At 41.7% G+C, this 12,299-nt stretch overlaps 1 protein-coding gene across 2 annotated transcripts in view; it reads left to right on the top strand.

Moving 5' to 3' along the window:
* The window catches only part of CEP120 (centrosomal protein 120), a 128,806-nt gene extending 117,511 nt beyond the window's left edge, over window positions 1-11,295 (top strand). The window contains exons 19-20 of one of the 2 annotated variants that reach the window (XM_040415955.1): window positions 9,357-9,502; window positions 10,817-11,295. In XM_040415955.1, coding sequence (XP_040271889.1) covers window positions 9,357-9,502; window positions 10,817-11,042 — 372 coding nt within the window. In that variant the 3' untranslated portion in view covers window positions 11,043-11,295. Of the gene's footprint in view, window positions 1-9,356; window positions 9,503-10,810 lie in introns of both variants that reach the window. The other variant, XM_040415954.1, reaches the window with a different exon arrangement.
* The last annotated feature ends 1,004 nt before the right edge of the window (window positions 11,296-12,299 follow it).

Here is a 12,299-nt window from a genome sequence, read left to right as displayed (position 1 = left end):
CGTATATGCGTGATTGTGCGCAGCGCTGCCACCTCCGGAACGCGAATCTGCGTTAGGCGGTCCGGAGGTGGTTAATTATGGGGTTTGGCTACTTAGTTGGGGTCACAATATGCAAATTACCTGGCCCCCTTAAGTGGTGCAGACTGGATAGTATTGGTTGGCACCCTGGCAGTGGAATAATAAAGGCTTCCATCTTATTGGTATTGAATTACATATCTTAGTTTATGGCTGATGTAGCAATAAGTTAATGTAGGAATAAATAAATAAAACTGAAGCAGAATAAGTCCTTTTCCACTCTCCCTGCACTCCTGATCCAATATTCTTCTGTCAATCATTTTCATCAACACTGTGCATAGCGTATGAGCACTTGCCACGTCTCTCCCTACGCTCAGTTCACAGGACAATGGCGGAGATTGCGTGGGATGAAGGTTTTATAGGGCTGTGATATCACAGGGGATGGCTAACCATGGATTGGCTGGCTGCATAGTATTATGGGTCATCTCTCGTTCCCGGCTTCTTACTTTAACTTTGTAACACGTGCAGCCACCATTTAAGGAAAAACTGATTCGTTACTATGAAGCGCATGGAAGTTCAGATTCGTTGCGAATCAAAGTTTTCCTAAACTTTGGAGCGAATTCCACTTTGGAAGCTTCGCTCAGCACTAATTATGCATCAAATACATTTCAGGTGCTGATACACCCTTCTTCAGGACTTGTGTAAGAGATGTGGCATTAGTGGTGGAAGAAAGCCTAAAGGGCATTTGTCAGCAGATTTGTACCTATGACGCTGGCTGACCTGTTACATGTGCGCTTGGCAGCTGAAGGCATCTGTGTTGTTCCTATCTTCATATGTGCCTGCATTGCTAAGAAAAATGATGTTTTATTATATGCAAATGAGCCTCTAGGAGCAACCGGGGTGTTGCCATTACACCTAAGAGGATCTGCTCTCTCTGCAACTGACGCGCCCTCTGTACTTTGACAGGACCAGGCATAATGAGGTTTTCACGGTCTGGTCCTGTCAATCAAAGTGCAGGGGGAGCAGCAGTTGCAGAGATAGAAGAACTTCTAGGTGTAACGGCAATGATCCAATTGCTCCTAGAGGCTCATTTGCATATATGAAAACATCATTTTTCTCAGCAATGCAGGCACGTATGAACAGGAGACCAACACAGATGTCTTCAGCTGCCAAGTGCACATGTAACGGGTCAGCCAGTTTCATAGGTACAAATCTTCTGATAGATGCCCTATGTGTTTGTCACCATTATTTATCTTGACGTACTATGGCGGCGGTGAGCAGGTGTAATTACAACTAAGTCATCCTATTCACTTCTATGGGATGGCTCTATGCATTCACTGCTCTAAGCAGGTAAACCATGGAGAGAAGGTAGCGCTCACATTAGTGCTGTTTTCTCTTCAAACAGCTGATCGGCGGGCATGTATGGAGTCGGACCCCCGTCAATCTGATATTGTTGACCTATCCGGAGGATAGATTAGATTATCAGTATAAATAAAGTAGATAACCCCTTTAATAATAAATTTCCTAATTTGCAAGCATATTTACATGTCTGTCTCTAAGTCTGGAATTGCTTGGCACAAGACGGAAGGCATAAAGGTCCTTTTGAGACCATTATCTCGATGCTCTACAGTCGTCCAACTCCTTTAGTAACAATTTGTCACTGCACAACAGAGTTAAATGAGCTTTATTCATATAAGACACTACAACTGAGTAGGGGCAGATCTAGCTGATGACCTATGATGTGTTGTTACCCAACATTAGATTCAATCATAGCCAAAACCTTGCATTCTATCCATCTGTTAAGGGAGAGAGCACCTTAATCAGTGTGAGGAGACTTATAGGCCATACATGCTCCTCTGGAATTCTGGAAGGGAAGAAATGCAAATGAGCTCTTAACAAGCTTTGCCTCCAATGCCACCAGATGTAAGACAGCTATCCTATAAGTCAAGTTAAGAGCTCATAAGTTAAGCTATAAGTTAAGAGCTCATTTGCATCCCTTCCCTCCCAGAATTCCAGAGGAGCATGTATGGCCTATAAGTCTCCTCACACTGATTAAGGTGCTCTCTTCCTAAGGAGAGTTAGTTCCCCCCCTTGCTCGGACACAGGCCTCCTACCCAGTTAAGCCAGTACTCTCTGCTCTGCACTGATGAGGGGCAATCACCCCGAAACAGCTGTCTGCAGATGAGGTGCTGGCTTATTTAATATCCAAGTCATGTATCAAGGCTGATTTTAAGAGCTGAATATTGACTTATACGATAGCTGCCTTACATCTGGTGGCATTAGAGGCAAAGCTTGTTAAGAGCTCATTTGCATTTTATCCATCTGTTAAGAAATGTAATGTGGCTGCAGTATTGTGTGACATTAGACCAGTTTCAGTGGCAGATGGTATCAATGATCGCACAAGCAAAAAATGTAAAACCAGACTAAGGTATATAGCAGGGGTCAGCAACCTTCAGCACTCCAGCTGTTGTGAAACTACAATTCCCAGCATGCTTCATTCATTTCTATGAGAGTTCTTAGAGGATCAAGCATGCATCCTCGAAGTTGTAATTTCACCACGGCTGGAATGCCGTTAAGCTGCTAAAAAGAGCTAAAGGTGTGTCGCATCAAATTTACCTTTTGAAGTAGCCACCAAAAGCCATTTAGGATAGGTCATAAGTATCTGATCAGTGGTGACCCCACCATTCACTAGAACAGGGTTTGCTGGCTGCTCACTACACCGCCACAGTGAGGGGGAGTGTGAATCAAGTGATGATCATACATGCGCTCTTCTACTCCTTATCAATATCTATGGGGCAGACCAAAACCAGATGAACAAAAACGCCCAGCTGTTTCAGCCCCAAAGATATGGTAGTTTTACTACTAATGATAGTAAGTTATAGTAATCTGTGCGGGTCTGAGCGATCAAACCATTTATCATCTATCCTGTGTTTTTCGTTTGATAACCCCTTTAATAATCCCCGTGTAAAAGCCTTTTCCAGGGCCCTATTCCTAGTCCATGTAGGTGTCAAAGAGCAAATGTCTCTCCGATGCAGGAAAAGCGGTCAGAGTGGGAGAAACTGGACCAAAATCTGGACAAACTTTTGTACTTTTAATCAGCTGTATTTTGGATATTCTTTTTTTCCACTAATGTTCTCTATCACTTTTAAAGTACCATCATATATGAATGTATACAGTTTTCTACAGAACTTTGCAAAAAACCTAAGACGCACAATGAAATAAAACAAATTCATATAAAACTGGAATAAGATACAGTAGAAGAAAGAACCCTGTCCTTTTGGCTCACAGTGTAACAAGATTGGAGATGGACACAAGCAAGCCGCATTCAGAAGCGACCTCACTTTGTGAGGTTTTAGTTTCTGCTTCAAGGATTTGTTAATGGTGGTGTTGTCCCATGTGGACATTTATGGCATGTTCACAGGAAATGTCCTGTAGGTGCAAGTCCCAACTGTGGACCCATTTCTAGCTCAAGTGTGGGACTGCTCTCACAACTCCTGAAAAGGAGAGAAGCCCTGCATACTTGGCTTTCTCCATTCATGGTTATAGGTCTTCCAAAAATAGCCAAGTAGGCACATTTGGCTATTTCAGAAATCCCATATCGGTAAATAGAGAGATGCATGGGTGTTGTGTGCGATGGGGCCTGGTTATGGAAATAGGAGGGGTTCCCAGAGGGAAGTATGCCATAAATGTCCAGATGGGACAACCCATTTAAATATTTTCAGAATAATGGTAAATGCACATTACATTTATAGATGTCAAGCTGACCACTATTTCTTACCATTCTGGATTATTTTCTAAATCCTGTTTAAGTATGGCACTAGTTTTTCTTGCCAGTTGTTTTTTCTCCAGCTTTGGAAGATGTGTGTGTCCATAAGGCTCTTCAACGTATTTATGGCTGGATTTCTGGACTTTCATCACTAGTGTGGAAGGAAATCTAGCACCCAGCAAGTGTTGAAAATGTGATGGAAACAGAGAGTACTTGGCATCCTACTGTGAGAGCTGCTGATAAACTAGTAATAGCTGCTTCTTCCTGAAGTGTAGATAACTCGTTTTATCTTCTTTCTATTCCACATAGCTTGTTTTTTTATATTCCTTTTTAGTCACACTACATGAAGGGGAAGTGTTAAAAACATTAAGGACTGTGATAACAGAACGGACACTAGAATTTATTTGGAGAGTCCTCTCAGCAATTTGTATCAGTTTGGCCTTTGACAATACGGCCATACCTATGTGTTACATGGGAATGCTGAATCAATAAACCTGACTGTCAAATGACTGCAGGACCTGACGTCACCGTGGACAGAATGTAATTTCAACTATTGATTATGGAGGAGGACAGAGCAATATTGAAAGATGATTTCTTTTTCAATACTGCATCGGTTCAGCTTCCATTCATTATTTTGGTATTTTGTTTCACCTTCAAATGCATCAAAAGTACAGAAGTAGCAAGACTTAGGGTCACCACCACACGATGAGGCCGAGCAAGCCTCAATGGGATAATATTAACTGATAGTTTATTTTTGGAGTTTGTTAATGGCCATATGGTAATCATTAATAATAAACACCAAATAAACAATTTTGGTTCTGATCAATCTGTATGATAGCCATGTGGCTTGCATGACTATGTGATAATCGGCCACACTATATGGCTTTACCACAAGGAGCTCTGGAGAGGGACGGAGTGGTAAATGGGTAACTTCTAGGGATGAGCGAATCGACTTTGGATAAAACATCCAAAGTCGATTTGCATAAAACATTGTTCTAATACTCTACGGAGCAATAACTTCGGCTCATCAACGCCAATACATTCTAATACTGTGCAGAGCTCCTGCTGTGTGCAGTATTAGAACGAAGTTTTTAGCGAATCGACTTCTGATGTTTCACTCTAAGTCGATTCGCTCATCCCTCGTAACTTCTAATTGTGTAGTTCTGCAAAAGTTTAAAGAGATGGTCTGACAGGGGTCATTTATTAGATATACTACAGTTTTTAGTGTATATCCGTCGCAGATTCGGGTCACAAAGGGGATTTACTGCCAAATCTGACTTTTCCCAGCTTACACCTGGCCCTTCTCATTTATCATTTTCTATGCCTGTTTTAGGCGTAGAAAATTATCTAAATCTGGCATAGATTTAGGCCAGCGGTGTATGCGCCTAAGTTATGTAGGAGGCCGCGTCGGTCTTAATAAATGACCCCAAGTATGTTTGTCTGTAAATGATGATCAGACAGCATTACATATGTAGAACAATCATAGGGGAGAATTTATCCCTCTAGGTGTATATGAGATTGGCTTTTAGATTAGAGTTGCTATGTGCACCTGTGAAAAATGTATGAAAATGGCATACAGTAATAATACATTTGACGCAAGGGCAATGTAGTTGCACCTATTTCAGTGTGAGTACGCCTGGGGATACCTGTCATGGACTTCTGACTTTTATGCGACAATTTAGCAACTCCAAACTGTAGGTGATGCTGGAAGGTGCAGTACTCGGTCACAAAGTTTTGACTTTTTGAAGCCAGAATTCTGTCATACAGGTCTTGATAAATTCACCCCATGTTTTTTCAGTATATTTTGAACCAACATGCTTTTATTGAAAATAAACCTTTTTTTTATATACTTTGTTGTTTCCACAACGTACTTTTTATTACTCTGTTACAAAAATGCTCCAGTTGTGAGACATTCTCTTTTAAGTTATTGTAATGGCATCCCCTGGTGATTAGTCTGCATTGTAATGTACATGTCCACCTAATGAGGTGATCACACATGCTCAGTTCCATCCTTAAATTGCCACCAGTCATATATACTGTTTTGGCGGATTTACACTGCATTGTTGGGCAGATTATCAGGAACAATCGGTCCGGTAATATGATTTTGTAAATGTGCCGCCGATCACCCAATGATCTGCTGCCCAGAAACAGTCGATGTATATGAGGATGAGTGATGGCATTAGTCATTATTTGTACCCATACAGTGGAGGTGATCACTACATGTAAATGCAGCTCTTCACTGTCATTGACGAGCAGGCAGTTATCAGGAAGGAACGGTCTTTTCCCGACAGGGGCGGACTGGGAGCCTAAAGTGGCCCTGGAAATAAAATAAAATAAAATAAACCTAAAAATGGCCTCATGTTGTTGGCGGGTCCAAATTTATGGAAGGTGGGGCAACACGAGTAGACAGGGTCAGCAGTACCAAAGCACAAAATACCATCCCATTAGAACCATATAACACTGTGCAGCACTATATATTGCACCAAAAGCTGTCCCTCTGTGGTGGTCATCAATAGATGTCATTTTCTGTCCTCTTCCTCTAGTTGCCTCTGATTAAAATATGGAGCAGTGGGCTTAGAAGGGGAGATGTGGGGCACAGAAGTTGAATGCCAGAGGTGCTGGCCAGATAAATGAGTAAGTGATTCTCACAGCTTTCATTACCGCTGAGAGCTCATTATGTACCCAGAGATGAGGGCTTGGGCGGCCCCCTGGGCATTGACCCACCGGGAATTCTCCTTGTAAGGTCTATGGCCAATCCGCCCCTGCTTCCCGCTAATTGCCTGCTCACTCGGCAGGTCTAAATGCACCTTTAGAAGCTGTAACAGTTACAGTGAGAGAGCTGTAGCAGAAAAGGCACACCCCCAGAGCTGCCAACTTGAAATAAATCTATAATTGGAGCAATTAATGGGGGAGAGCTTTGTATCTATAAGAGGTACGGAGCTGCTTCTAAGGGCTTGTTTACTCCTGCACTTGAGGCTCCATTGAGGGCTTCTGTCACCGATTCAGTCAAAAGGACCAGACAAAAAGTCCTTTGTGTAAGACTTTTTTTGTCCCGTAAAAAAAGCAGGATCCTGAAAGCAACATAAACGGACCCTGTTGTAGTCAATGGAGTCTGCTCAGCCTCACTCTTTTCAGTTATGCGCTGAATCTGGCACTTCCGATATTTTTATTGATTAGTGATTTTTATTTTTTACATCAATCATGGCATAACCCTTTTAAAAGGAGTTGTGCAATTTTCAAGATAGGTCCTTGATAGCAGATAGGTCGGGGGTCTGACTCTTGGCACCCCTGACGATCAGCTGTTTGAAGAGACTGTGACGCTTTACATGCTCTTCATTGACATTGCAGCCGCTGAGCAGTGTAATTACAGCTGCTCCATTCCAGTGTCGGGAGTCAGACCCCCCGAGTCTGATATAGAGGACCTATCCTGAGTATAGGTCATCAGTGTGGGAAAACTAGACAAACCCCTTTAGATCTCTGGTGGGGTCCCATACCCTGCTACTTTCCGTAGTGTATTGCTACTATGCTTTACCATTGCTATACGGTTATACCATTGATTATTCGCTTGTTTCTTTAATTACTGGCTGGTTCTTTTTGATTTGTAACACAGAATTTTTTTTTATTCTCGTTCTTACCTCTGACCACTCCATGATTTGTCTTGGACTATGTAAGAGAATACCATTACAAACAATCAGACATTACATGTATAACCAGCGAGTTCATGTATTAATGGCTTGGTCAGGTTGCCAAAACATTGAGAATATTTAAAACGATAATTAATTTTCACATGGAGCAAGTTAAAACACTGCCTATATATGAGTGAAAGATTGATGATATAAAGTGGAGCCAGACATAGTTCAGGGAGTTTCTAGGCAGGATCCCATAACACGGCAAATGCAAACTATCACAGCACCCCTGCTACGTTCCATAATGTCTTCAGTGTTAATACCGAACTTCTGGGGCATTTGAGATCTGGCTGGTTTGTGGAATTTTAACTGTGTACTGTAAATTATACATTCCCTAACTACCAGTTATCTGTGTACCAATTTACCAGTTTTATGTTGCTTACGTAGGAATGCTCCTAGGGCATGAAATATTATATAAATTAAATACATGGTCAATGGCATTTTTTTTATTTTGTTTTTGCTTTTACACTTGCGATGTGATGTGTCTATAATATGTGATAATAAATATATATATATATATACATATATACACACACACACAGTGTTTTTTGCTCTACAAGACGCACCTAGGAGGACAATAAGAAACAAATATTTTTTTTTTTACCTCAGATCAGACCTCAGATGAAACCCCTATTCAGACCTCAGATAAGACCCCCTATTCAGACCTCAGATGAAACCCCCATACTTCAGATGAGACCATGCCGCAGAGCAAATAAAAAAAATAATCAACTTACCTCTCCTGCTCCAGACGCCCCCACTCCTAGGATCCAGCTCTCGTCTTCCTGCCGTGCACAGCGTTAAGTCACAGAACATCCTCTCACTATGCGCAGTCACAGCACAGCCGACGGCAGAGGACCAGGAAGCGGTGAGAACAGAGCCCGAGGAGCGCTGCATTCACTGCTTCCCGATACTCTGGTACTAATGAGTTTAGTAGGGGAGTGTGTTATGAGGCGAAAAATACGGTGTGTATATATAGAGAGAATTTTTCGGTTACCCTTCAGACCCTTAAAACGAATTTCACATGAGTGTCTTTGGTCTGAGAAACATGCTCCTCGTGATGGGCACATTCCCCGGACCGAAGAGTTTTTTCCTCTGACTTGAACTCACAGCATCATAATGACTTATGATGCTGTCAGTTCCTTCCTGACTGTGGGTCTGCAGTACTGTACAGCATTATGTGAATACAGTACAGTAGAGCCTTAGGCAGGAGCTGACAGCATTATAAATCTTTATGGTGCCGAGTTCAGGTCAGATGAAACAAGGCCAACACAGGGAATGTTTTCAGTACTCTCCTAAGTCTGTGGGGTACCATTGATCCAGCACACTGTTGTGGGTTCCGTAATATGCTGTCTTCTAGGTCAGATTACTTTGACAAAGAACATAAGAAACAAAACTGTCTTTATGAAAAGATTATGGCATATAAGGATCATAGGCCTCACAAATTTCTCCATCATTTGGCTGGCCTGGCTAGCTTTTCTGCCCATAGTACCAGGAACATCTACCATTTGTAGACCATAAAGCCCTCTGAGACTTCTTTGTTTTGTTAGGTTTTTATTTTGTTACTGCTAGTAACTCCTCCTGAAACATTGTGTAGTCTCCATAGAGACAGTCATGTCTTGATACTTTGTTTATCAACAAGTTCAATAACTACAAACTGTATAGAAAGCATGTTACCATTGGCATGCATTGTCATTTTTCTTGGTCTCCTTTATTGTAATATTGTGATAATCAAAAAATTATTGAGACAAAAAAAACTGAAGAAAATTCCCATAGAATTCCCATTCGCAGAGATATGCCATTAAACGGCACGTTAAGTGATTTAGTAAAACTTCACATTTTAAATTAACATAAAGAAACCTGTAATGTACATTATTATTTGTTTTATAAAGCGTGAACAAGAGAATGCTATGGCAAGACTTAAAAAGCAACAAGAAGAACTTGAACAGATGAGACTGCGCTACCTGGCAGCAGAAGAAAAAGATATGGTGAAGAATGAACGCCTAGAGCTGGAGGAAATCAGGAATGAACTGAATAGGTACCAAAAATTAAGTAGTATTAGTATTGTGTGGGTGTGGTGCTTTTCAGCATATCTGCAAAAAAAGGGGGTCAGTCAGTACATCCCTATGTGTAGGTGCACGCTGCCATGGCTAGAAATGCAAAGAAAACAGACAATGCAACAGCACTCTGCAAACACAAATAAAGTACAATAATGCCATAGTAATAGAAAGCCTTCTGGTGCTAATGCTACACTTATTGTGCAAATTTGAGATTCTTGGCAAATACATGTTGTACAAAATTATTTGGGCCCGTCTGCCAAACGTCAAGGCGATCTCTACAAAACAGGAACCTAACACTAAATACTACCTGTTATGTGCCATAATGGCCACCATAAAATTCAGGGAGTGCAGGTTCCACATGCATGCTGGGTCCACTCTGCTTTTTACCATTTTTGGTGCCATAACAGCCTCCATTAAATCCAGGGATGCAGGTACCAACATGCATGCTGAGCCCATTCTATACTTCTCCAGGTGCCAAATGGCTGCAGGAGAAGCAATGAGCTTTATACTTACTCTAATTAAAATCATCCTATGGGGCAGACAGGCTAGTCAGGGGTGCAAGACCAACTGGAGTCAGCCACAGCTCCAGCTCCAGTACAACTGACGGGAACAGAACAAGGGTAGGCCACTTATGTGAGTTGTACAGGTTTTGAGGAACATGGCTGCTCACAGAACAGTGCCACACCTTTCATCCCAGTTTAAGTATTCGACCATGATCCTTACACAACCAGATGGTTGTGGCACTGTTTTTGGAAGAAAGCGGCCATGTTTTTCTAATCTTATTTTTTTTTAATCTTATCAATCTAATTTTAACAACCATTTGTACATGGTGAAAAAAATATTAATTATTAATAATAATTTGTAACACATTGCAGTCTGCCAGCCAGAAGTTGCAATGCAAATTGACTGGAAACAAGTAAAAAAAAATTTTAGAAAGTATAATAAAAACAGAAAAGAAGTGAAGAATACCGTTCTGAAGTTCTCTGCACACCAGTGTCAGGATTGTCATGTTGAATCTGGACTTTGAGTTGGTACATTTCTACAATCCCTTTCTCCACCTAGAATGGGCTCTGACTACAACTCAGCCTCCACAGCCCTGGTGGTACCTAGAGGTAGACCATGAGAACCAGGTCTGATGAGACCACATTCTATGCACAGGGCTATGCATTGATTTGCTTACAGTTTTCCAAAATAAATGCTGAGCTAAAGTATTGGAAAGGTCATGTTTTTATTGTCTTCTCCTGTCTACTGCTAAAATAGTAACTTTTTTTTTTTGTTTCCATGAGACTCAGGCTGCAAGAAGATCGAAAACAGCCTGATGCTTCAAAAAGCCAGGAACGAAGAATGACAACCTCAGGGTCCAGGCTGCAAGATGAAGGTTTGGATGACTTCCTGTCTCGCCTAATTGAAGAGAGGGACACTTTGTTAAGAACAGGCGTCTATACTCACGAAGATCGGATCATTAGTGAGCTAGATCGTCAAATTAGAGAGGCTATGGCAAAAAGGAGTGTAAGATGACTGGTTTACGGTATATGACCCACATCTACAGAATGATTATTACTAGTCATACTTCAAAGAGCTAGTGCTGTATATTGTTTTTATATATAATTGTTTTACATTTTCTGGACAGATTAATATTTTTCTAATATTTTAGAGTTTACTGGTTATTTATGGCTTTTAATGTGCATTGCTGTTTGTTCTTCCTTCTGAATGTGTTTCTACTATGAATAATGTACAGTGTAATTTCTGCCTGGTTGGGATGTTTTGTAAAAATGTTTAAATGTATCCAGATTTTTCTAATAAATTTTACTGTACTTTACCATGGTATGATGTCTTTTATGTCTTGAGGGAGTTAATACAAAAGGGTAACATGTTTGGTAACAGACATTGTATCTGGATATTTTTTACCAAATTATACCGTGAATTTAAAGGGTTGTCTGGCCTAGGACTTAACCTCTTTCAGTAACATGTGCCCAAATATAGTGACATACCGTTCATGCACATCTGATCATTGAGGCCAGTGACTGACTGCAGCGGCCATGGGACCAAGACTTTTCTAGTCTGGCGAGAACACAAAGCAGCCACAGCATCTGGACAGAGGCACTGTGGACATTTGTTTTCCACAGGATAGGAGAGAAGTGTCTGATTGCCTGGGATCCGACCGCCGAGACACCTGCCAATCACTAGATAGAAGCCTGTTTTCCCCCATTTTAACAATGTGGCACACAGACACACACACATGCATGTCCTCTGCTCCATTAAGGTCTATGAGACTGGAAGCGATAGCTGACCACATTTGCTTGGCTATCCTCAACAGCCCGTAGAGTTGAATGCAGAAGCAGCATGCATGCATGTCCACTGCTCCATTCAATTGGCCATATTCTTGTAATCGGCAGAGTTTCCAGTGGTTGGACCTCCACCGATCAGATACACCATATTCTGTGGTAACATGCTCATACAAGAAAGTTAGTCATTGTAAAGAACCACCTGTGACAAATACCGCACCCCGACTGACGTCGGACGTGAAATACGTAGAGCCAGCGAGATACGGTATAGTCACTGGTTAACAAGGCGTGAACGTTACGCCGTCCCTGAGGAGCAGGTAAGGTCATCTTGGTACAGTGTTCACAGACTCCTCCTGTCCACACGGGTACAGAGAGGCAACAAGCTGAGGGAGTCTTTTCACTGCCCCAGTGAACCAGCGCTTCCTCAGCCTGGGAAACTGCCACCAGCTTCTCGTTTTATAGAAGCCTGGTCCGCTAAGGGGATTATATA

Source organism: Bufo bufo, chromosome 2 (assembly GCF_905171765.1).
Source record: "Bufo bufo chromosome 2, aBufBuf1.1, whole genome shotgun sequence".
Lineage (NCBI taxonomy): Eukaryota > Metazoa > Chordata > Amphibia > Anura > Bufonidae > Bufo > Bufo bufo.
Note: the sequence above shows the minus strand (reverse complement) of the source record. Positions and strands in the feature narration are given on the sequence as shown.